This window comes from Ursus maritimus, unplaced genomic scaffold (genome assembly GCF_017311325.1).
Source record: "Ursus maritimus isolate PB19 unplaced genomic scaffold, ASM1731132v1 scaffold_6, whole genome shotgun sequence".
In the NCBI taxonomy this organism is placed as follows: Eukaryota; Metazoa; Chordata; class Mammalia; order Carnivora; family Ursidae; genus Ursus; species Ursus maritimus.
Window position 1 is genome coordinate 35,791,666 of NW_024426774.1, and position 26,914 is coordinate 35,818,579.

A 26,914-nucleotide genomic window follows, 5' to 3' on the forward strand; every position below is an offset into this window, starting at 1 on the left:
CCCTGGCTTAGAACTCAGCCCCTCTGAGTTCACATCCAGGCTCTGCTGCATCTTGGCAGCCATTGATTCTTGAGCACGTGCTGTATTTGAAGCACTTTACATGAACTGCCCTATTTAATCTGTATATCACTACCCTTGCGAGTGATAGATGCCGTATGTATATGTACAATGCCATCATCGTGTATGGGCCAGGAAACCGAGGCCGGAGCCATTGAGTAACCTGCTATGGCCCACACCTAGAGAGGGGTGCAGCCAGAATTTCAGAACCAAGTAATCTGACTCTGGCTGGCTCTGCATGTGATTTGGGGGTTTGCTCCAGAGCCTCTCGACCTTTTCATTTTACCTGATAAACAGATAGGTAGGGGTGCCTGGGTGGCTCAGTCAGTTAAGTCTGCCTTCAGCTCAGGTCATGATCCCGGAGTCCTGGGATCGAGCCCTGCATCGGGCTCCCTGCTCAGAGGAGAGCCTGCTTCTCTCTCTCCCTCTGCTGCTCTCCCTGCTTCTGCTCTCTCTGTCAAATAAATAAATAAAATCTTAAAAAAAAATAAAAACACCACATACATAAGTAGCACTTACTATGTGGCCATGCACAGCACTCATTTCATCCTAATAGCAACCCCGGCAGGTAGGTACTACTATTATTCCACTTCACAGATGGGCGGGCTGAGGCAGGGAGACCCTAGCTTACTCTGCCGGTGAAGGCAGTAGACTGATGCAGTGTGTAAGCATTGATCCCTCGGGCCTGTTGCTCCCCATTTGTGAGCAGTCTCACCCAAGCCCGCAGCCCATGAGGATCCAGTGTGCACTGAGCCCAGGGGTGTGGCCCCCCACAGCCTGGGTCCTGGTCCTGGCTGCCAACCCAGGAGCCCCAGTCTCCAGCATGAGCCCACTTCACTGTTACTGTGAAATGCTCCATACAAGAAAGTTCTGAGGGTTTGAAAAGGATCTGCATTGTTGTAGAAAATGCCAGCATCAGTTTAATCGGTGAAAGAGGAAAAACAACAACAATAACAACAGCAACGCTGTTAGAACCTATAAACGTAATCTCTACAGTTAGAAATTTTGGAACGTTTGTTAAAAAAAATCAATAAAACATTTTCTATCACCTAGTTGTGCAATGTTTCTTATTGATGGTGACTCAAGGATGTGAATAGTTCATCATTAAATCCTGGGTCAGGAACTGAGTGGCTAGTTCAAGCAAAAAAACCCGATGTAGGGGCGTCTGGGTGGCTCAGTCGTTAAGCGTCTGCCTTCAGCTCAGGGTGTGATCCCAGGATCCTGGGATCAAGCCCCGCATCGGGCTCCCTGCTCCAATGAGAAGCCTGCTTCTTCCTCTCCCACTCCCCCTGCTTGTGTTCCCTCTCTCACTGCGTCTGTCAAATAAATGAATAAAATCTTAAAAAAAAAAAAACCCAATGTAGAAAGGTATGTTCACATCCATAAGATAAATAAGCAACTTGAAAAACTGTTATTTGGAAGTTTCATATAAATTTAATATGAAATACCTATATTAATATACTTTGTGCTTTATATTTCTGACTGTAATTGTACAGTATAAACAAATAGATAATAAACAGCTCATTGAATGCCAACAGCCCCCCCAAATCCTGTCCAGTTTGCTCAATATGTGCCGTGTGGCCTGAGAAGGGTCAAGAAACCTGGACCAGTTCAGCTACAGAAGAGCGTGGAGAGGTGAGCAAGCTGTGGCTTCTGGCTTTCCTTAAGACATCAGCAAACACAGCAGAGAAACTCACTTCATCTCCAGCCAGTAGCAAAGCACCTTGAGTAAATGGGCTGTGACGGGCAGCACCTTCCCATCCCTGCTTCCTTTTCCCAAGAGGGGAATGAAGCTGCACTACAATTAATCAGATTTCAAATCTCACTGAGAACTTTGGTACCACAGTGGTTCTTCTTAGCCACATTCATATGTTTGAAGGTTCTGAAGAACTAACGTTCAGAAGACCCAATCACTGGGAAACTCTTGTACTGTCTCCTGAGCATGAACTGAAAATAACCTTTTAAATTCCCTTCTGTAAAAACTCAAATTACTTTTGTAAAGTGGCTCTTATGGGCAAAAAGGGGGGGGGGAGAAAACAGAGAGAAACAAATTGGGTCATTGTCTTCAGCTGCCTGGGACGGGGCTGGGGAAAGCAAGAGGGCAAGAGAAATAAACAAATGCCCGAAATACTTGTGACCTACAGGTGGGGACTAGCTCTGCCTCGGGGGTGGTTTTCTTGCTTCTTCCCTCCTTCCTCCCTCCTTCCTTTCCCTTCCCTTCCTTTCTTTTTTCCTTTCCTAAGTAGAAAGGAGAAGTGACGATCAGAGCCTCCTGAGTTGGGCTGCACAGCCAAGGGCAGAGGCTCGTGGGAGCACTCCTTGGGCAGTCTGGGCAGGTCACCTGGCTCTCCTGGAGCCCACGTTTCCATAAGTGTACAGTAAAAATAGCAATCCCTTCTCCTGCAACCCCCTGGGTGTTTCTGTAGGGAGGGGAGGAGGCAAGGTCTTTGAAAGTACTTTATACTTATTAGAGGATTTTCCCGATTAGAAGCTTCTCCCACTTTCGTTTTTTATGCAGTACAAACTCACCATATGTCATATTAGAAATAGTGTCCCTGATTGTGTTATCAAATCCCTCCAAAATGACACAAACTCACTCAGAAATGAAAGAATTTCACCATTGCCAGGGATGCACACAGGTGAGGAAGTTGGCAGAGTGAAGGAGACACGCCATCATCCCTCACCTCCGATGGCTCCTGGGCTCAGAGGCAGGGAACTCTCTACACTCTGATGCCCAGAGGTTCCTCTCCTATCCATCTCATCCTGGAGTTTGGCTCCTTGGGAGCCTCAGTGCCCATCCACCCCCGTGTATGGGTGATGGCGAACAGTAGTGACCTTATCAACAAGATTGGGGGTCCAGAGGTGGGTCCGAGTGCCTTCCTGGGATGGGGGGGGGGGCTCTTCCTCTGCCTCCATGACCCCAGACCAAGCAGTAGTTCCTGCTCAGGAAACAGGCCAAACCACATTCTCTTATCTGGCAAATCAGATTGACTGTGGCCAGACAAATCCTGACTCATGAAAGTCAGGACTTTTGTGAGTTCTCCTGGTCAATGGCAACAAGTGGGAACTTCTGCTGAGTCAATGGGAAAGTAATTGACCCCAAAATAAACCAGCTATGACAGCAACTTAACTTCTCTAAAGACATTTAGTTACCTTGGATGACAAATGGAAAAAAGGGAAGTTTTGTTTTCTTTAATGAACATTTCAGTAATGCATGATGTTTCTATATGTAGATTTTATCCTCTCTTTTAAAGCTCCCAGAACAGAAGTAAAACTGCCCTTCTCTTTAACATAAGCATGTCTAAATTACTTAAATTAATTGTATTTAAATGTAATGAGGGCACCCGAGTGGCTTAGTTGGTTAAGTGTGGGACTCTTGGTTACAGCTCAGGTCATGATCTCAATGTCCTGGGATCCATGCTCAGTGTAGAGTCTATTTGTCCCTCTCTCTCCCCCTCTGCTCCTTTCCACCACCCCCCAAATAAATAAATAAAATCTTTAAAACAAAAACTTATTTTAAAAAAATGTAATGATTATTTCTAGAAGCTGTAACCCAAAGACCACTACCTCAGAATATTTTCATGTACAATGCCTTCTATTGAAATGGGATTCCATGCATAGATATTTGAAAGAGCAACTTGACTGTTTTATATATTAACCCTTCCTACCTCTTAAGGACACAAGAATATGAAATTAATTCATGAATTTATTGAGACTGCACGGTTATAAATTCTAACCAAGGCAGTGTTTTCAAACAACAGTCCTATGAGGACACATGTGATCAATTTATCCATTTACTAATATTCACTGAGAAGAAGGCTCTTTTCTGAACATTGAGATTTGCAAAGAACAGCCTTGCTGTCTTGAATAACAGTCCAGAGGAGGGAACACGGGGCTTCAGATGAATACTTTCTTTTAAAGAATATTCTTCAGAATGCTCTGACTTGCACATTTTGTTGAAGCCAAGCCTGTAGATGATGTTTAGACTCTAACAAACCTCAGAACTAGAGAGCATGTGCTTTCCCTGGAAGCAGCTCTAAGGCTCTGCCCTGTCAAACTTAAAATTAAAGGGCCATCCACTGGAGGTTGAAAACCAAAGTTGCATTATACCGCATTGGTCTGGGCAGTTCAAGGGAATGTAGACTGCTGCTTTAACTCCACAAGTCCTGATGGCTTCTTTTAACATAGTTTCTCCAAAGATAGAAAATAATTTCTTGTTACATAAATTTGTAGTTCTTCAAATCTTTTTCTTCCTACACTTCACATTAGAGTATCTCTAATGATCTGTCTTCAAATTTGCTAAATATTTCTTCTGCCAGCTCACATCTGCTGTTGAGTCCTTCTAGAGAGTTTCTCATCTCAGTAATTGTACCTTTTAAAAAAAATTTTTTTTAAGTTAATTTTGCCCTCAATGTGGGGCTTGAACTCATGACTCCAAGATCAAGAGCTTTCTGCTCTACAGACTGGGCCAGCCAGGTGCCCCTCAGTAATTGTACTTTTAACTCTAAAAGTGCCATTTTTTTCTTTTAATAACTTGTATTTCTTTGTTTGTATTCTCTATTTGATTTTGAGTTTAAAATTTTAAAACATAGTTTTCTTTAGTTCTTTGAACATATTTATAAGTAGATGCTTTTTAAAATAATAAAACATCTGCTAAATCTATTATCTGGGCCTCTTTAGGGTCAAGCCCTACTGACTACTTTTTCCCTATGTATGAGTTAACGTGTTTCTTTGCATATTTCACATATTTTTTGTTGAAACTGGATATTTCAGATCATATATAACAGCAACTATAAATTCTAATTTGTCCCTCCTTCCAGAGGTGGTTGTTACCACTGTTTGTTTTCTTATTTGTTTTGTTTAGTGGCTTGTCTGAATTAATCCTGTAGACAGTGTTTCTCCTACAGTATTTGATCACTGATGTCTCTGCTTAGTTAATTTTTAAAAATTATTCTTGTTTTCATTTTTTAAGTCTGGCTTTTAAGGGGTCACCCGTGGGTCAGCATGGTTTAGTAATAAGCCAGCCATTGGTCAGTGTTGTATTTAAACATCTTGAGGCAATAAGGCCTCTACCTTTTATTTATGGATCTGTCTACAGCTTGGAGAATATATTTCAAGTTCAGGAAATTTTGAAGTCTGCCCTGCATTCACAGTGTTCCCTGTTCAGCCAGTGATAAGTAGTTCATTAAATGTGAATGGATTAAACATTCTATTTGAAAAGACAGACATCTTTAGGCTGGATAAAAAGGGACTTATATCTAGAAATATAAAAAATTCTTACAACTCAACAATACAAAGACAACCTAATTTTTAAAGGGAAAAAAAATTTTAAGAAAGCAAAGGATTTGAATACATACTTTTCCTAAGAAGATATATAATGACCAATGAACACATGAAAAAATATTCAACATCATTAGTCATTAGGAAAATGCAAATCAAAACCACAGTGAGGAGCACCTGGCTGGCTCCATTGGTGGAGTGTGCAACTCTTGATCTCAGGGTTGTGAGTTCAAGCCCCACACTGGGTGTAGAGATTACTTACAAATAAAATCTTTAAAAAAAAAAAATGGTGAGATACCATTCACAGCTACTAGAATGGGCATAATCTAAAAGACAGTTAATAACAATTGTTGGTAAGGATGTGGAGAAATTGGAACCCTCGTACATTGCTGATATCACAAAATAGTACAGCTGCTTTATTTTTTTTTAAGAGTTTATTTATTTATTTGGCAGAGAGAGAGTCAGCAAGTGAGAGAGGGAACACAAGCAGGGGGAGTGGGAGAGGAAGAAGCAGGCTCCCAGCAGAGCAAGGAGCCCGATGTGGGGCTCGATCCCAGGACCCCGGGATCACACCCTGGGCTGAAGGCAGATGCTTAACGACTGAGCCACCCAGGTGCCCCAGTACAGCTGCTTTAAAAAATAGTTTGGCAGTTCCTCAAATAGTTAGAACACAGATTTACATTATGACCCACCAGTTGCATTCCTAGGTGTATACCCTAGAGAATTGAAAACCCGTTCACACAAAAACTTATACACAAATATTCATAGCAGTGCTATTCATGATAACCAAAAAGTGGAAACAACCTAAACGTTCATCAGTGGATGATGAATAGATAAACAAAATGTGCGATATCTATACCCTGGAACGTTATTCACCCATAGTGTGCGGATACATGATGTAATGTGGATTAACATTGAAAATATGCTGGGTGAAAGAAGCTAATCACAAAGGACAACATATGGTGTGATTCCATTTATGAGAAATATCCACAATAGGCAAAGCCATAGAGAGAGAAAGTAGATTAATGTTTGCTTGGGGCTGGGGGAGGCGAGAACAAAAAGTGACTGCTAGGGGCACCTGGGTGGCTCAGTCCATTGAGTGTTTGCCTTCCACTCAGGAGCATTGGGCTCCCTGCTCAGCGGAGAGTCTGCTTCTCCCTCTTCCTCTGCCCCTCCCCCTGGCTCTTTCTCTCTCTCTCTTTCAAACAAATAAATAAAATATTTTTTTAAAAGTGACTGCTAATGAATTCAGGGTTTCTTTTGGGGGGTGACTATAATTATGGATTTTTATAGATTTTCAACTAGTTTTTCCTTCACTCATCTTAAATTCTGTTATTAGGTGCATAAGTATATAGGATTGTTGTGTCTTTCTGATGAAGTGACCCCTTTAACATTATGAAATTACCTTTCTTTTATCCCTCATAATATTCTCTGCTGTGAAAACTTTGCCTGATGTTAAAATAGTCATTCTAGCTCTCCTCTTAGTATTGTTAGCATATCATATAATTTTTCATGCTTTTCAGTTTTAACCTATTTATGTTTTTATATTTAAAGTCCCTTCCATGTAGGCAACATGTAGTTGGATTTTTTTTCAGCCAATCCGACATCAGTGCCTTTTAATTAAGATAATTAGACCATTGGCATCTAATATGATTATTGATACATGATTGGGTTTCAAGCAACCATCTCGCTATTTGTTTTGTATTTGTCCTATTTGTTCTTTATTCCCTTTATCTACTTTTTCTGCTTTCTTTTGGAATAATCATACTTTTTATGATTCTATTTTACCTCCCATCAGTTTTTGTTCTGCTAGTGATTATCCTAAGATTTATAGTTACATGCTTAACTTATCACAGGCTTTGTTCAAGTGATATATCATTTAAAGCATAGTATAAAAACTATACAATAATACATTTCCACTTCTTTCCTCCTGGGCTTTAAGCTCTTGATGCATAGATTTTATTTCACACATGTGATAAACCCCAAAATGGTATTTTTACGTTTGTTTAAGTAGTAAAATATCTGTTAAAGATATTCAATAATAAGAAAAGATCTTATATAGTTACATGTTGTTACCATTTCCACTGCTCTTTATTCTTTTCTATGAATTCAGTCTTCCACCTGGAATCATCTTCTGGACATTTCTCAGGCTGGTCTTCTCACGATCAATTCCTTCAGCTTTTATAAATCTGAAAATGACTATTTCTCATTTGTCTTTGCAAAATATTTCTGCTGAGTATTGATTCCTAGATTGAAAAAATTTTTTCTTTCAACACTTTTAAAATAATGTTTCTCCATTGTCTTCTTGTTTGTATTGTTTCAGACAAGAAATTTATGTCATTCTTATCTTTGTCTTTTTGTATGTAACACGTCCTTTTTCTTTGCCTTTTTTAAGAAAATATTTATTTATTTATTTATTTTAGAAAGAGACAGAGAGAGTTTGAGCAGGGGGAGAGGCAGAGGGAGAGGGAGAGATAGAATCCTCAAACAGACTCCCCAATGAGCATGGAGCCCAAGGCGGGGCTGGATCCCAGGACCTTGAGATCATGACCTGAGCCTAAGGCAGCCGCTTAACAGACTGAGCCACCCACGTGCCCCTATAAACTTTTTATTATGGAAAATTTCAAACTGACACAAAAGTAGGCAGGATAGTAATGTAAATGCCCATGTATCCATCTCCAGGTCTTAGAAAATGATCAACTCATGGCCAATCTTGTTTTACCTGTGTCCCCACTCACTTCTCTCCCTCTTATATTATTTTAAAGCAAATCCCAGACATCATGTAAACTTACGTTAATATTTCAGGGTGAATTTCTGCAGTGATCCCTGGCAGTGCCCTGCCCGTTTTCCTCCTGTCCTTTCACTTCAGTGTGCCTGAATTGACTCTAGCTCTCATGGTCTGCATCTCTTTGCTTAAAGGCTTTCCTCCAAAGTGGGGAGAACTACTGTGTCCTGCCCATAGCAGGCTGGAACTGCCAGTGTCATTGGTGCCCCCCCAGGACAGACCCTAACCAAGGACTAACGGGTATGAAGATATAAATATCTCAGCTCATTCATCCCTTGTGAGATGATTATGAGGCATGTGCTTCACACCTTTCTCCTAAGTTTCTCAATGGGATTACATTCCCTTCGCCCACAGTAGTAGCTGATGTGATAATGCCCCCTTTATTATCTGTATCCCTTCTCTCGCATTTGCTCACTCCCTGTATCAGTTTTCCAGGGCTGCCATTACAAAGTACCACAGACTGGGTGACTGGACATAATTTATTTTCTCATGACTCTGGAAGCTAGAAGTCCAACATCAAGGTGTCAGAGTTCAAGGTGTCAGCAGGGTTGGTTTCTTCTGAACCTCTCTCCTTGGCTTATAGATTACTGTCTTCTCCCTGAGTCTTCACATGGTCTTTGTGTGTGTGTTCTAATCTCCTCTTCTAATAAGAATACCAGTCATATTGGAGTAGGGCCCACCTACACAACCTCGTTTTTACCTTAATTACCTCTTTTAAAGGCCCTATTTCCAAATACAGTCACATTCCGAGGGATTGGGGGTTAAGACTTAAGCATATACGTTTTGGGGGGGAAATTCAGCCCATAATACTCCCCTACTGGTGTTTCCTGCATCTCTCAAATGAACTACTATGATTACTCAAATCTTTATTACAGGGTCTGTTTCTGGGCAAACTCAAAAGAAGGAAATCTCTAAAAGATAAAGGACTCTTGGAAAAAAATTAACCAAATTACCCCCATAGAATCTTGATATCCATACTTCAAGGCTTTACCTGTTCTGCCTTTGTACAATCGGCTTTTTACCTGTGGACATCTTTTTACATTTCAGGGACTATGCTGTATTGATCTTGTCCCTATCCAGGCAGTTCCTTGGATGCAGGAGCAATGCTGCTTGATTTGCTCATGTCAATGACAGTAGTTCTAATCTGCTTTGAAAACTAGGTTTTAATAGAAAAGCCACAAAATCTAAATGACAAAAGTACTTGTACTTTAATAATGTAAAATCCTTCGAGTCTACTACCAGCAATCAGTACAAATGTGCAATACCCAGCAGTAAGGCACACAATATTTGTTGACTGAATTAAGGTTTTAATGATTTTAAGCAGATGTATATATATAGCATCATCAACTGAAGTTGGAAGCTAAACACTCAGGATTACAAAGACATTTATAGTAGACACGAATTTATATAAAATAGTTTCAAACTGCTAGTGCCACCTACTGGTAAGGGTTGGCCAGTGTTCCAGAAACCTCTCTCCGTGCTCTTGAATTTTGATGGTTGTATATAACAAGGGGCCTATCTGAAGCATTTGTAAACAATAAAAATCTGACACAATAAAAAGTATTTATTTATAATTACAAGTTTCTTGTGAAAAGGAACTATCACAAATTCAATCTTCACAGTTATACATACACATGAGCCTCGACTCAGAACTCTGGCCTAGACCCTCAATAATTACTGGCTGACTAAGTGACTAGGGTGACTGATAAGGCAGAGAGAGCCTCTTGACTATAAATCAATCCCATTTTACGTTATAACGCTATTAATCCAGGAGTGTATTCTTCCTCTGAACATTACTTACATTTGATAATAAAGTAGTTCTCTTCAACAGCAAGCATTCACAGACGAAAATGCTGGGCAAAGCACACAGTAAGACAGATGTAAGCCCTGCCCCTTTCAGCTTTAAGTAACCAGGCGGCTTTATTTGTCTTAAAATTACTAACTGTGCCACCGACGTTATACTTACAACACAGTGCCTTGGGTTCAGCTGACCCTGACCTCAAAGGACTTTCCAGACCACTTTCCATGAATTTAGAGAACAGTTTGTTTCCCTTGAGCTGAGAGGACTGGGGTAGGGGCACGTGCAGAGGATGCAAGGAATTGAGACACAAGGAGCAGAACTTTGACACGAAACCATCCCATACTCTCCACTAAGCGTCGGACCACAACCACAGTGAAACCTGGGACTTGAGTTTTCGGCCTCAGGCCGGCCCCGCCTCCCAGCCCGTCCCCGCCCCAGTATGGTCCCGCCCACACCCCCGCCTACCCCAGCGGCCCCGCCTCCACACTCGGGCCCGGCCCTGAGTCCCACCTCCCCGCCCGGCCACGCCCCAAACCTGGCCACGCCCCAAACCTGGCCACGCCCCAAATCTGGCCCCGTCCGCATCTCTTCTCCGGGCTCCGCTTCCCCACTCCGGTCCGGCCTCGAGGCCCGCCTCCACGCTCTGACCAGCCCACCCCCTCCTAGCCACGCTCTAGCTTCTTTAGCTCCACGCCTGGCCCCGGGCCTCAGCCTCGCTTCCCCGGGCCCAAACCGCGCCTCCTCGCCGAAGCCCAAACCCCTCGTCTACCTCCCAGTCGGAACCACACCACCCGACCCGAACCCGCCTTCCGGGGGCGGAGCTGCACCAGGTGCGGACCCGGGGCGTGGCGGGCGCCTTGGAGCGCCAGGTGCGGCTTCCGTGTCAAGATGGCCGCCGCTTGCCGCATCGGGGCCTCGCTCCAGCCCGGCACCCGCCTTCCTGCCGGGGCCTCGCTACTTCGCGTCGCCCTCTGCCTTCTGTGCTGGGCCCCGGCGGCTGTGGGCGCCGTCCCGGAGCTCGGGCTCTGGGCAGCGACAGTCAACGACGTAAGTGGAGTGTGGAGACCGAGGCGTGGCGCGTCTCGGGCCCTCAGGGTCCTCGCGGAGCTCGCCCCGACCCCCGGGCCCGCAGTCGGGCCCGGCCCGGGACTTGTTCATCTGGGCTTTGCTGGGCCTGCTCCGGCTCCGTGATATGCTCCCTGAGCCTTTCGTCTGTTATGGACGAGGAGAGCCCCATCCTCCGGCCCGACCTGGGCTGTGGGGAAGATCACAGTCAGAAGCTTGTGCATGGGGACGGCTCTCCCTTCTGAGCGCTGGTACTGTTCCTAAGGATCGCCTTTCCCGAGGTCCTGGCCCCTCGCTGTGCTCTGACGCGCTCTGACTCGTTCAAGTTCTTGTTTATTCAGACCCGAGCCCCGGATCCCTTGGCACTCGCTCGGGCCGGCATCTTTGCCATTTGACCCCACCTTGGGTCCGGGTGCAGCCGCAGGGCCACACCCATGAGGCCACTTTGGAAAGGACTTAACTAGACTTCACTCAACATAAACTTAAAAGCGCGTGTGCCGCTTTCGGGTTTTTCTTTAAATGAGAAAACGTGTGACAGCCACCCCACTTCTCTTTCGCTCTTCTGGGGTTCCTGAAATTTCTCTAGGGCTCCTGTCATAGTTCCGGGAATGTGTGTGCGGAGATGAGGTGGGATGGGTGATTAAGGAGTGTTTGGAAGGCTAGTCTGGAGGCATGAGTGTGTGCAAACTTCCTTTCCAGCGCAGGCCATTTGAGAACTTGGCATCCAGTAGTCACATGAGATGATGTAGGAGCGATGCAGGAGTGGAATTTTGGAAAGTCTTGCTAAAGAGGGACAGGAAATCGGGAAGAGGCCTTATCCCTTGCTTTTCTAGTCAGATGCTTCATCCATCTCTGCTCTAAGATGAATAATTTCCACATGCATTAAAATGATGTTTGAGCCCTAAAGGGAAAACTTATATTTTGATGTACTCGATCAGAAAAATTTAGTACTAGAGGCTGCAAATACTTCCTACAGCGTAGAAACTACACAGGAAGGAAACTAGGTCTCTTTCTGAATTTTTAAGACCCGATGCCACCGTTTCTTCCCGGATTCTTCTGGGTTGGTGTCCCATTATATATGTCAGCGATATAGCATGCACATCTCTATTATTGAATTTCTCTGAACAGTAAAAAGCAAAACTCAGAGAACCACACTTGTGGTTTCATGTTGCTTCTTTAGTGAATGGCAATATCATAAACTAAGTCAGAGTAAACAGTACTGGAAGTGAATGAGCTGTGCACAGATTGTTAAACTACTTGACCATATCTGTAAAGGTCTTTGCCAGCTATACTTTGGATGGTGAAATTCCAAAGGCCCTGGAGAAAGAATAACTTTGCTTCCTGCATAAAGAAGGTAAATTTTTCCTTGGGCCCTACCTACCTCAGATCAGTAGCAGTCCATAAAGCCCTTCTTTGCAGAGAATATGCTGATTTTCACCCCATTTCAAGTTGTTAGAATTTGCCCTTAAGAATAAGACAAGAGATGGAAGCTTTCATTTATTTGTACTGCAAATGTATCAAGAAATGCTTCTTTTGATTGTAAAGGTCAACAAATAGTTTGAGCACCTGCTGTGCACAATGTGCTAGACTGGCCATTGCTGTTGCAAAGATGAATTTAGACAATAGTCCCTTCTCTCAAGAAGCTCACATAGTAGTAGAGACAACAGATTCATGAGTAGTTATATACTCGGCAGCATCCTTGGAATATTAGTGGAGCACTAGGGGGTCACCTCACTCTGCTCTCTAGAGTTGGTGTCTGGTTGGGTCTTTAAGGCTGAGTTGATGTTACCTGGATGAAGAAGAAGGAGGGAGTTTAAAAGTAGCAATGCAGGAAATTCTTAGTGTTTCTGCTGAATGAGGTTCTGGTAGGAGTGTTAAAGGGGACTCAGGCTACCCTAAGGCTCCCACAGCTTGGCCCTGAACCTGTGGCCAGGAGTCTGAACTCCAGGACCCTTAGGGTCTGAGGCCAGTGATGTCATTGATGAAGTGAGCTAGAGTCAGGGTGCTGGGAGAGCTGTGTCCTATAGATTACGTGCTCCTTCTGAAGAGGGCAGCTGCCATTCGGCTCCAGTTGGTGGCTCTTACATGGCAATGTAAACACAGGATTGCCAAGTCTCTTTTTTAAAGTGAAGACCAGAATCCATGTTTTTATCATGTCAACTAATTCAAAACATTTTTAAAAGTTCCCGTGTTAGCCAAACAAACCCCATTTATAGGTTCATGTAGGCCACCAGTAACAAATTTTGGGTGTGAAAGAAGGAGAGCCATTGAAGGATTTTAGACATAAGTACCAATCACTGTGGCTGCTGTCTAAGAATGAATTATAGGCTCAGATCTGGTGGCAGAATTTCCAGTTAGGTTATTGCAGAGCGGGAGGGAGAAAATGTTGAGAGCCTGAAGTGGAAATGTGGTGGCAGGGATGGAGAGGAAGAACTACATTTGGGAAGTGTTTGTAAGATTAAGTAGGCATGCCTTGGAGATTAGCGATAGAGCTGAGGGGCTGGAAGGAGCCAAGGCTGGGGTGACTGAAGATGGCATCACCTGCAACCAGCATGGGTAGTGTAGAAAGAGTTGGGGAGGAGCAGAGAGGAATGTATCTGCTTTAGGACAGGTTACTGTGAAATGTCTGTCCTCTAGGATGGATATGACCTTAAGGCAGTTGGGTACGTGGATCCGGGGGTCAGAAGAGGGGTCTGGGCTGGGGGATTTGTTGTTATTGTTGAAACTGTGTTGGGGTGGAAGGTTACCAAGAAAGAGCTGCCTGTCATCTGTGTTTTTCATTTCTAACCACTTGTTCATTGAACACAGTCCCATCTCATGTCGTTTTTATTCTTGGTGAGGGAAGACATTAAATAACTAAGTAATGGATTATTTCATTTTAATTGTGGAAAGGGACATGAAGGATGGGTCCTAGAGACTGTGTAAGGGAGGGCTTGGCCTGGTGTGGCACCTGGTGTAAGACTTCCTGAGGAAGGGGCTCTTGAACTGGGCTGAGAAGTGTAAGAAGTCATTAACAAGGTGAATAAAGAGTGACAGGGAAGGGTTTTTAAGTAAGTTTTCAGGTTGACTACTAAGGTCCTGAGAGCCAGAAGGAATACCCTGCTTTCAAAGCTCTGAGAGAAAGGTGCTGAGAGGTGGGCAGGCCTTGATCATGCAGGGGCCTGTGAGTGGCAGTAAGAATTGGTCTGTTATAAGTACATAGTGGAAAACCATAAAGTACATTCGAAGAGATATCGAGAAAGCAACTGCAAATACATAGATAGGTCCCCTGCCTGAGCAGCAATAATGGTACATGGCAGCAGCCCTTACCTCCTGTGTGTTGCTGGTCCCAGGCTGAGACACTGGAAGCAAGGGCATTCCGGATCCTCTTAGAGAGTAGACACGTGGGACAAGATTTTAAGCAAGTGGGTGATGGGACCAGATTTGCATTTTTAAATAATAATCACTCTGGTCACAGGAGTGCAAGGGTTAGAACTGTGTATTTTCAAAGGTAAAACTGTACTCCTAAATAGAGAAAAAAAATTTTTAACTAGATCTTTCTGTATTTTCTTGTGTTTCATTTTAGAAATCAGGACCTTTGATATTTAGAAAGACTATGTTTAACTCTACTGAAATCAAATTTTCTGGTAAGTACAATAAATTAATATACTAACAACAGTATATTATAAATGAATAATATCATGTAATGTAATATAAACTGATATATTAATAAAACTAATATAACATATTTTAAACTATGCAAACGTTTTGTTTTTAAGTGGTTCTAACATTTTCAGGGTTTCTTTTGTTTGGGTCAGGCCTTGGTTATTTTCAAGAATGGATTTTTCTGATCCTATCTCAAAAAATGTAATATGAATCATTCTTCAAAAATTATAATTAAAGTATAATAAAGTAGGCTTCAACAAAAAAAGTATTTCACTTCTGTGAAATTTTACTCTGAATCCCAGCTTTCAAAACTAGGTAAATTCCTTTTATGAATATATGAGATGTCATGATTATGGTAAAGCCTTTATGCCCCTGAAACTTTTATAAATATACACATGATCGTAGACTACAGTAAAAATTACTAGACACAAACATTTTATTTTATTTTATTATTTTTAAAGATTTCATTTATTTATTTGACAGAGAGAGAGTATAAGCAGGGGGAGCGGGAGGGAGAGGGAGAAGCAGGCTCCTGCCGAGCAGAGAGCCCAACGTGAGGATTGATCCCAGGACCCTGGAATCATGACCCAAGCCAAAGGCCGAGCCACCCAGGCACCCCTAGACACTAACATTTTAATTAGGACTTTAAATACTGGTGTGTAAGAACTACCAAGTCATAGATCTTGAGGTTTTTAATATTTTTAATGGGTATGCAGCAAATCATATGTACTGTAATCTAATTCCTCTCAGTGTTTCCAGTAACTTGACTAGGTAAGTTGGTTGCCAGGGTTAAAGTTTTGGGATAAAGGAATAGTTTTTTTGTTGGGTAGATTAAATTGGCTTCCTGGGAGTCCAAAGCCATGCCCCTTTTCTCTATCACATCATGTTCAAATCTTATTGGGTGATTCTGTCATATGTGGGTCTTTGGTGAGGGAAGATGGCCAACTATGAGCTAGAAAGCAGAGATGGTTCAAAGCAGCTCATTGATATCATAGATCGTCAGTGGTGATAAGAACTTGATAAGAAGAAATTGAAGTCCGAAGTAGGTGAGGAAAAAAATTGGCATCTGTTTGCTTTAATGAATTCAAATCTCAGTGTCTAGACAGGTAAGATTTAGGAGGTGCAGACAAAAAAAGTTAAATGGAGGAAAAAAGTGATATGTACCAGTGAAACACATAATTTGTTTTAAAAAATCAATATGTAGTGTTTGCGATCAGCTAAGAGTAGACCACACTCAAGACAGTGGTACTAACATATCTAAAGAAAGAATGAGGCCTCAGAAGGGAGTTAGAAGCAAAGGCATAAAAAAATACAGTGGTTAGTCAGGTTAAAGCAGAGGTCTAGCAGCACCGATGGGAGAGAAGTGTTTTTGAACTACGACTGTGGTTATGACCTGTCACTAGCAGGTGTAGATGCAGCATCCCGCGCTGCCTCGTTCTGGTGCCACGCTCATCGGGTAACCTTCATCACCGTTGGGTATCCAGGAAGGCATGTGAAGGGAGAGAGTTAATCATTACACAACCACTTTACTGTTACTGGTGGTGCGGTGAAGGAGTGAGACTGAGGCTCTGTGTTCTCACAGAACCAGATTTTAGTGCCTGCAAAGCCAAGAATTAGTCCCTTGGATATGTGTCCATGCCGTGTGGTGGATCAGGCATCTGGCTTTCATATAGGTGACCCCTCTTTTGCTACCCCGTTCATGATGCAGGCTTGTGGAATCACTGCCGAAAATCTCTCAGTGTAATTCACTGTATAAACAGAATAAAAGAAATACACTATATGATCGTCTCAATATGTACAGAAAAGCATTTGGAAAAAACACAACACCCATAAAAACTCTTAGAATTCTAAAACTAGAAATAGAAGGAGACTTCCTCAAGCTGGTAAAGGCATCTATGAAAAATCTATAACATTATACTGTCAGTTTTCCCCAGATTGTTCTATAAATTCAGTTAATCTCTGTCAAAATCCAAGCTGACTTTAATGTAGAAATTGAATAGCTATTTCTAAAATTTATATACAAATAACAATAAAACCTAGATTAGCCAAAGCAATTTTTAAAAAAGAACAAAGTTGAAAGACTTCTATCTGATTTCAAAACTTAACGTAAAGGTACAGTAATCCTAACAGTGTGGTATTGGTGTAAAGGTAGACGTACAGAACAATGAGACAGATCAGAGAGCACAGAAATAAACCCACATGTTGTAAAGTCAGTTGATTTTCAGTAAAGGTGCCAAGGTAGTTCTTTAGAGAGAAGATAGTCTTTTCAATAAATGATGCTGGAACAACTATATAGCTACACTGAAAAAAATCTCATCTCTTACATTGATCGTGGATTTAGATACTCTCTCCACTTCTCTGTCCTTCCCTTCTGGGAGTCCATTTGCCCTTATGTTAGACCGCTTGATATTGCCTCACAGGTCATTGTTAATTTTTTTCAGTCTCTTTCTGTGCTTCATTTTGGATCTTTCTATTGCTTTGTCTTCAAGTTCAGTGATCTTTTCTTGTCCAGTATTTAATTTCATTTAATCTCTATTAATCTCATACAATGAATTTACTTGAATATTGTATTTTTTTAATCTCTAGAAGTTTGGTTCCTTTTTTCAAATATCTTCTTTCCCTCCTCAGTATTTTCATATTTTCCTTTACATCATTGAGCATGTGGAAAATATTTATAATAGCTGTTTTAATATTCTTTGCTAATCATCTTTGTCATTTCCACCTTTGTCATAATGGCTAATCTATCATGATTATGAATCAACTTTTTCTGCTTTTTATATCTAGCTTTTGTTTGGATGGTGGAAGTCATGAATGTTACTTTTTTTTTTTTTTTAGATTTTGTTTATTTGAAAGAGTGAGAGAGCACAAGTGGGGGGGGGGAGAGGGAGAAGTAGACTCCCCACTGAGCAGGAAGCCTGACGAGGGGCTTAATCTCGGTAATCTGGGATCGTGACCTGAGCCCAAGGCAGATCCTTAACTGACTGAGCCACTCAGGCGCCCCATGACTGTTACATTTTTAAGTGCTAAAATATGTTGTATTGCTTTAACAATTTTGTTCTGGCAGACAGGAGTTTCTTTTGGGTCAGTTTGATCCTTTCCAGTTTTATGTTTAATTTCTTTTAGGGTGGATGTGGAGTAGCTTTACTGTAGGGCTAACTTAGCACCACTTCTAAGGTGTGACCCTGCTACATTTCTCCCCAGTGCTTGGTATATTTAATGAGGCCTTTCCACTCTGGTTAGTGGAAACTCAACTAATTCCCAGCCCTGTGTAACCTCTGAGAATCATTGGACTTCTTTCTATGCAGGGGCTGGGTGCTATGCAGACAGGCTCAATGATATCCCTGTCCAGATTTCGTTTACTTTTTCTCTAGGCAGCTCCCAACTCTTGGGTGTTCTCCCCCAGAAATTCTACCAGTCTTAGCTTCAGGTTGGGTTCCCTCTGGTTACCAGTCTTCAAGATGGCTCACAGTGATCCCTGCCTCCTGGTTTTCATGACTTTATGTAGTCCCCTACCATATTATATCAAGGTTGGTCTGACCAAGAGAATGTGACAGAACTAATGGCATATCACTTCTGAAACTAAGTCATCAAAGATACTGTGGCTTCTTCTTTGCACGCTCTCTCTCTCTCTCTCTCTCTCTCTGATGACCTACTCTAGGGGAAGCCAACTGCCATGTTGTGATAACACTCCCAAAAGAGCTTTTTCTAATTCTAGACTTAATCCTTTTCAGTCTGTCTAATCATGTTACCCTCCTGCCTGAAACATATAGTAGTGCTTTGTAATATTCAAAATAAAGGAATACTCCTTAGCAGAGCATAGTACCCCTTATGACTTTTCTCCAGCACTTTTACCCAGCTTCAGCTCTTCCCCCTTTCCCTAATCTGTGTTCTGACCATAGCAAACTATTTTCAGAGGGTCATGGATGTTTGCATATACTGTTCCACTCTCCTCATCACCTAGCTAATTCCTGCTCTTCACGTTAAAGGCCTTCTCCTCTAGTAAGCCTATTGGTACTCCCTCTTCATGTTCTTCTAGACTATGTTAGGTGCCCTGCCCAGGGCTCCCCTTGACCCCCTGTTCTCAGACCCTAACTCTATCAAAGGTGCCTGTTTAATTGTTAACCCTCCTCTCTCCAGTACCTCTTATATCAAGGACAGGGATTGTTTCAGTTTACCATTATGTCTCTTTCTGACACACAAGGGATGCTCACTCAGTATTTTTTGAATGGATAAGTCAGTGAAGAGAACAGTTTAGAGTGACTTTAGAGTAAGCAGTGAAACATATTTGGCTAATCAGTTGTTTTTTAACTCTAGATTTAATACAGAGATTAAATGAATAGTAATATAGCAACTTTTGGTTAACTATAATAATTTAATTTAATGAATTTATCTCATTTTGCAGTGACTTTTGGGAGAAATTAGGTAATATTTTATTCACCGTTTCATTAAAGTAGCCTATTTTAAATTGCATTCTCAAAACCTTAAGCTTATATTAGAGTATATATATGATGACTATAAAATGAGACTTTCTTTTTCTAAACAGTTAAGTCATTCAGTTGCTCTGGGCCTGTGAAGTTTACCATAGAGTGGTATTTGAACCATTATACCTGTCAAAATGAATATTCTAAGCTGGAGGTAAGTAAAATGCAACTTTTTAATGTATAAAAAGCTATGAAGGAAAAATTATGAGTATAAAGATTTATTAGCTCATTAGGTGAGGAGGCCAGAAATATAGATTGTAGTTTTAAAAGTACCACAGATTTATTTTGGGACTTAGGCAAGAAATGCTTTAATTATATCAAAGTATATGCGTTCTGGGAAGGAAACATCTTTTAGTTTCCTTTTGTCTTATGAAAAATGTTAATAAATATTTAAGTCAGACATGTAGAAACCATCAATAAAGGGGTTGTGGGTCACATACAAATAAAAATCAACGTAGTTTAAGGAAGAAATGTAAAAGTTTTACTTCATTCAAAAAATTAGTTATAGGGCACCTAGAACTTTAGGGAGGCCAAGTAGCTTTAGTGAGTAGAAGCAGATCTCAGAGAGGTGAGGAGAGGAAAGGAGACCCCCAGGAAAAGGAGAGGGAGCATGTGAGAGGAGGAAAAAGGTCAGGCTAGGCTTTCTCTTGCCCCTGGGGTGTCCACTGGGCTCCCGTGTCCCTCAGCAAAGTGTGTATTTTGACAGTTCTGATAGTTGCTCACAGCCATTTCCTTGTGGGCTCCTAGCTTGAATGATGCGTGGGTTTCCATATTCTTATCTGTATTATCTTTCCATATGGGATGAAAGGTGCCATTTTCCTCAAATACTGCCTTTGTGACTTTATCCCCAAATATTTTGCCCCTTCACGCTATATACTTCAGTGTGTGTTTCTTAAGAACAAAGATACTCACTTAGATTACACAGTGATAAACTTGAGGAAATTTAACATTGATACAAAACTGTTATCTAGTAGACAGACTTTTTTTTTTTTTAAGATTTTATTTATTTATTTGTGAGAGACAGGGAGAGAGCAAGAACAAGCAAGGGGAGCAGCAGGCCAAGGGAGAAGCAGTCTCCCTGCCGAGCATGGAGTCCAATGTGGGACTCAATCCCAGGGCCCCAGGGTCCTGGGATCATGACCTGAGCCAAAGGCAGATGCTTAACCAACTGAGCCACCCAGGCACCCCTAACAAACAGATCTTATTAAAGTTTTGCCAATGTCCCCCAAACATCCTTTTTAGCAGTTTTTTATTGTTTTCCTGATCCAAGATCACACTGCATTTCTGCAGCTTTTTTTTTTCTGTCTTTCCTGACATTGATATATTTGGGGCGTACAGCCATTTGTTTTTATAAAATGTCCCTCAATTCCAATATTTCTTTTTTTTTTTTTAAGATTTTATTTATTTATTTGACAGAGATAGAGACAGCCAGTGAGAGAGGGAACACAAGCGAGGGGAGTGGGAGAGGAAGAAGCAGGCTCATAGCGGAGGAGCCTGATGTGGGGCTCGATCCCAGAACGCCGGGATCACGCCCTGAGCCGAAGACAGACTCTTAACCGCTGTGCCACCCAGGCGCCCCCCAATATTTCTGATATTTCCTCATGATTTGGTTCAGGTTATGTTTTTGGCAAGCATACTGGAGAGTTCTGGTTTGTCCCATTTTTGGTAATGCTAACTTTGATCAGTTGGTTAAGGAAGTTTCTACCAGGCTTCTCCACTATAAAGTTACTACTTTTCTCTTTGTTGTTAACAATAATTTGTGAGGAAATACTTTGTATTTGTATGTGAATATCCTGATTTTTCATCAATGCTTGTTTTAATATCTTTTGATTCTTGCCTAATGAATCAGTTACTGCTCTGATGATTGCTAAATGGTGATTTTCTAATTCCGTCTTTTCTTCTGCTTTGTTAACATTCTGCCATCAGGATGAGCTCTCTCTTTGCCTCTTATCTTACCTGTTAATTATTCAGCTGAGCAATCATCAGCATAGATGCATTGATTTTTACTTTGTTACATGGGTTATAATCTCTTACTGGTTTTTTATTTATTTTGCTCAAATTGTCTCCTGTTTGGCCAGGAGAAGCCAGCTTGACCTTTTCTTGATGACTGGAAGCCACCATTAGAAGCCTAGTTTTATTAATCTGTCTTTGGTTTAGCTTTTCTTGTAGTTAAATGCCGCTTTTCTTTCTCGGTAAAATTTTTCATACATGGGATAAAATGAAAGTAGCCTCAGGACAAAGTATTTTTTATTTCTCTATGAACCATTTCCTGTGGTAATATACCTTAGTCACTTTTCTTCCTCTAAGGTTATACTTGTATTATGTGTTATTGTATCTGAGCGCCTTGGAGTGGCTAACATGTTATGATGACCTTGTCATACTTAAAATGATATCCAGAACATTTTTCTTTTTGGTATTTTGTTCTGCATGTTTTCAAGTGCTCCAAACTGAATGAATCTTTGATACCATTTATATGCGAAGTTTTATTTATCTTCTTGAATAAGAAGTGTGGAGATAAATTATAACATCGAATTTTACCTTGGGCAGGAGGAGCTGTCACAGACACAGGATCTGAGTGTTGATGAAGACGTTTGTGGCCATTATTTAAAGAACGGTGAATGTTGGACAACAAAATATGAAAACTTAGATTGCAACAGTGACTTACAGGTTTTTCCCTCGCTGACTGTGAGTATCTGTCTTGCCATGTCAAAATAGAATGTACTTTACTCTCAGTGAATACAAGTATTAACTTAAATTCTATTTTATCAGTATTTTGATAAAGAAAGGTGCTTAATTTGTTAATGTCTGGTGCAGTTCTTTTGTATGTGTAATAGTATGTAACAAGCAAGATCCTGGCACCGCTACTCCATTTCATTGTACCCTTTACAGAAACACCCTTAAAAAAGAACCCTTTCATCACCTTGTCCTGGTCTGCTGTCAGTTCCTCTGTCATTCTCTCTTCTATCTACTCCAGTGAGACCTTTGCCCCCATCATTCCATCAGAACAGCTAGTCAAGGTTTCTGGTACTAAAGGTCTGTCAGTTTACTTGACTTATCAGCATCTAACCTACTTGAACACTCTCTCCTCTCTTATGCACTTACTTCCTCCCAGCCTGGAAGATTTGATTCTGAAATGTTAACAGCAGTCATCCATGGGTTGTGACTATGGGTCATTGTAACTTACATTTTTATTCTGTAAATTCTGAAATGAAAATATGTCTTCAGTGAAAATAATAAAGGTGTTTTTAAAATTTGTGTTGAAGTGTAATAAACATAAAGCGTAAGTATCAGAGGCGTATGGCTTGATGAATTTTCAGAACCCGAACACATCAATATAGATCCAGATCAAGGACAAAATATTTTAGCACCTAAAACTCCCCACCCCCCACCCCCACCTCCCACCTTTTGGTTCCTAATACTTTCCCCACCAAGGTAACCACTATCCTGATTTAAAAAGTAATTTTTCAAAAGTAGGATTTTGTTACTCATGTTTGGGCTACTAGGGATGTGTTCTCTGATTCTTTACTTTTTTCAAAACATTCTTTTCTTAATTGTTTAAGCAGTTTTCCCCCATAGAAACGCACCAATATAAAATGGAATTATTTTATTCTTTTTTTCCAGAATAAGGAACTAATTACAAATACCAGAAATGTTTCAAACCAGGAAAGATCAACAGTAAGTCATTTTATTTGTCTTTAAATCAAATGTATACAAGTTCTGGTAAGCCTGAGAAGAGTCTGCGATGGACAGATACTTGGAGAGCAATATACAGTAGGGTGATTAGAAGCAGGGAAGAAAAAAGAAGCATTATTTCAAATAGTATATTTTTTATGTGTGTCTATATGAATTTTTTATATACTTATTTCTGACTTTGTTTAAAAATTCCTTTGAAGTTGTAATTTAAGGTTAACTTCTTTGCAGCCTTTCTTTCAAATGCCTAGCGTAACAATGGGCTGGTCTGGATCATCATTAAGGATGTATAGAAATAAAAACCATGAACATAGCACCAGGGGAGAGAGAATTTGGTATTTGGAGGAATTCCTACAAGTCAGAAGACCAAGACGTGGAAAGGGTTGGAAGCAGTTGAGTGTAGGGACTGAAGGTGGGTTTAGGAGGGCTTAACATTTCCTTTTATGCCATTGACTCTTCATGTTCCTTAAGTTTTTCGGTGATCTTAAAGAGAGTTTCATAGTGGAAAGGCAATCCACTCTGGAGTGGCTGGGACAAACGAGCACAGACTCTGTTGCAGGTTGCAGGAGTAGGAAATGAAAGGGAAGGATAGGAAATATTCTGGAAGGATGAATGTGAAAAGTTTGATCCGGTTATGTGGGGCATTGAGCATTTCTAGGCATTACAGTGGGTAATTTCGTTCCCAGCAGGACTGCTAGTAGCATAAATCTTAAGGAATTTCAGTAATTAAACCTATGTACTGAATCTGTACAGTCTTTCTAACAGTGTTACCTGACTTCTTACTCCCCCAGTTCAATTTAAGACACCCAAATTTAACAAGTGAATGCTTGATATTAGGGTAAAATACGGAAAGAGTAATATTAGAAAAAATCTTTGAATGGTATTATTAAGTAAAACATAGAATGATAGCATTTGGGGGAGATCCTTTAAAAATATTAAAAGAGGAAAAACTGAATAGTAGAAAAAGCTTTTTTCTTCCTTCATTGCTTTGGGTCTGAGAGGACCATGGGGGGAAAATGGGCGAAATCCTTCCATAATCCACTATCCTTCCACTGCCTACCATTTCTTTTCATTGTTTTAAAACGGTAAAAAGTAACCCAATTCAATTACTAAAAGTTGTTTTACAATGTGGTGAACAATTTTTTAACTATAGCTTATACAGCAGTTTTTAAAAATAACATAAAGGGTATTTTTTTTTTCCTGTTTCAGGATGTTGTAGCCAGAACACAGAGAGATGGGTTTCATATCTTTATTGTTTCTATTAAAACGGAAAAAACAGATGCAAGATGGAATTTGAATGGTATAGTTAAACTGCACGCATGTTTGCTGTCTGCATTTACTGTGTTCTGTTTTTTTGTCGTTGACCCAAATCTGTATTTTCTGAATGTAGATTAATTAATTTCAAAAATTAACTTCTGTTAATCACAGAAATAAATAATCTGTTTATCTGGGGGACTTAAAACTGTATGCTTATCTTATCTGTAATATTTATTTTTTAATGGATTGGAAATTTAAAATTAAGGTAAATTTTTAAAATTTCAAACTATAGTGGGATATAAAATTCTTCATCCTTTCAGATTTAAAAAAGAATTTTCTAATATAGAAATGAGTAGGCAACATTTTAATTGTATTTGAAGTAGATTATATTCTGTCTCATGAAAATGGCCATTATCAAGTGTTTAAATTTATTTTAAAGCATCTGTCTGTAGCTTAGGAGTAGAAGTAGCCTATCTGCCAACTGTGGTTTCTGTGGGTCTGTGAGCTCCCTGCGCACCCCCTAGGCCCCCAAGGTAGGCCCTGTGTCTCATTAAGCTATATGGTTCCTAGTGCCCAATGCAAGAGTGGGCTTACAAAAGGCAATTTTTAAGAGAATGAATGCTTTCAGAGATCTTAGACTTGCTTTGGCTGTCATTTTCCAGAGTGAGTGTCTGCTGGACCAGTAGTAGCCAAGAGCATGTGAGGGTGCTGCGGATTTGCAAATTGCTCTAATTCATCCACTAGGGACACAGAGGTGAAGCCAGGCATTGCCCAGTCCAGTGAGGAGGCAGAAAGTCCTGAGCTGACATAGGCATTGCTTCAGAGGAGGCACAGAACTGGTGTACCACAGGGGAGGCTGGTGGAGGTGGCTGCTCTAGAAGAGTGAGAAGTAGGGTCTCTTCCCAGAAATGACATAATGGGCCAGAGAAGAGAGCCAGGGACATTGGAGCCATTCTGCTACCTAGGCTAGTGCGTTCCTCCCACCTTCCCAGGTATCGTGTCTTTTCCCCTGATTCCAGCAGGGAGTTTTAAGACCCCACCAGTTAGTAACTGGAGCAATTACTGAGACCTGTAAGTTTTGTACTGTGTTTGGCACCCTGTTTATTATTGTTGTCTTAGACAAAAACCCCAACTAGATGCTTGAATCCGGTAAATTACACTAAAGAAGACAGAGTCCTCAGTGAGGTCAGTGACTCAGGATGGGGCCAGTCAAAGGCCAGTACTGCTCTGCTGTCTGCGTAAGATCAGATTTTGGCACAGGTTTGACAACGGCATGTATACAAGTAAAGGTATCTTGATGAGATCACATGCCAATGACTAGTAATTATCCAATACTTTGTGTGTGCTAAGTAAAAATTCAGCATTTGTTAGCTCGGTTTGTGTTCTTAGAGCCTTCTGGGAAATGAGCTTACATTTAAAAATACAGGAAAAGATTAATGGGTCATTTAATTCTTATTTTCTTTATCCCCATCTTCACCAGTTTCTCTTTCTATGATTGGGCCTCATGGATATATTTCTGCATCAGATTGGCCTTTGATGATTGTGAGTATTTCTCATCATTTTTTCCTTTTTTAAAAATGAATTTTGTGGGCACCTGGGTGGCGCAGTCGTTAAGGCGTCTGCCTTCGGCTCAGGGCGTGATCCTGGTGTTCCAGGATCGAGTCCCACGTCGGGCTCCTCCGCTGGGAGCCTGCTTCTTCCTCTCCCACTCCCCCTGCTGTGTTCCCTCTCTCGCTGGCTGTCTCTGTCAAATAAATAAATAAAATCTTTAAAAAAAAAAAAAGAATGAATTTTGTATCCTAATTGGAAACATTAACAATTTAAAGAATTCGGTAGTGGTATCCCTTAGTGGCTAATGCTTTGGCATACCCTCCATTTCTGGTCCCAGAGTGACAGGAAAATAAAAGATTAGATACTTGAATGAAGAAATGTCCATTTTCAAATGATCACAAGCCTTAACTGACTAAAACTGCTTTTCTTCCTCCAGTTTTACATGGTGATGTGCATCATTTATATTTTATATGGCGTACTCTGGCTGATGTGGTCTGCCTGCTATTGGAAAGATATATTAAGAATTCAGTTCTGGATTGCAGCTGTTATTTTCCTGGGAATGCTTGAAAAAGCAGTTTTTTATTCTGAATATCAGAACATCAGCAGCACTGGGCTATCAAGTAAGCTGTGACTCTCTCCATAAATGCAGTATGATCCAGGAGGCCCCTAGCATTTGTGAGCAGAGCTGTGGGAGGCCTCCTTTGTACAGTGGTTTGGGAACAGTCGCATTTGAGATGAAGAGGACAAGAGCCAAGAAGGGGATGTCAAAGTGGGGCTCTGATCTAGGCTAGTGGATGTGTTGTCCTCATTTTCTGTTCCCCTGCTTTCCCTCACTTTCCTCCTGGGGAAAAGAAAACTCCCATTCTAGTGATTGACTTAAAACAACACAAGTTCCAGGCAGGGGCACTTTAGGTGCTACTGATCCTTTTAACATATTTCTCTGTGTTTTCCCCTTATTCTTTCTTCTCCTTTCTCCTCCCCCCCCCCCAAAAAAAAGAAGGAACATTTGACCCCAGGGAGTAAAATCAGTAGTGCGGGGATGGATGGTGCCTGTAAGCCGTCTGGTGTTCTCTGTCTCCTCACTCTCACAGAGAACTTCACGTGACCGTTGGAGGCCCCTCACGGCTTACACGGGGAAGGCAGGAAGTTGGGCATCTCCGATGTATGCCCCAGATTTCTAGAAGGTAGTGTGCAAAAAGGCCAGAAAAGTCAAGTACAATTGCATTGCCGAAGCTTTGGAAAGGGAGGTAGCTCGAAAGGGTTGAAAGCACTCAGGAGTGTGCTTCTGAGTGATCCGTTAAA

General features: G+C 41.2%; 1 protein-coding gene across 1 annotated transcript in view; it reads left to right on the plus strand.

Moving 5' to 3' along the window:
- The first annotated feature begins 10,508 nt into the window (after positions 1-10,508).
- TMEM87B (transmembrane protein 87B) overlaps positions 10,509-26,914 on the plus strand; it is a 49,097-nt gene continuing 32,691 nt past the window's right edge. Inside the window, exons 1-8 of the mRNA XM_040623199.1 lie at positions 10,509-10,970; positions 14,554-14,614; positions 19,177-19,268; positions 21,662-21,799; positions 22,736-22,789; positions 24,014-24,104; positions 25,542-25,603; positions 26,049-26,232. Coding sequence (XP_040479133.1) covers positions 10,812-10,970; positions 14,554-14,614; positions 19,177-19,268; positions 21,662-21,799; positions 22,736-22,789; positions 24,014-24,104; positions 25,542-25,603; positions 26,049-26,232 — 841 coding nt within the window. The 5' untranslated portion in view covers positions 10,509-10,811. The remainder of the gene's footprint in view (positions 10,971-14,553; positions 14,615-19,176; positions 19,269-21,661; positions 21,800-22,735; positions 22,790-24,013; positions 24,105-25,541; positions 25,604-26,048; positions 26,233-26,914) is intronic.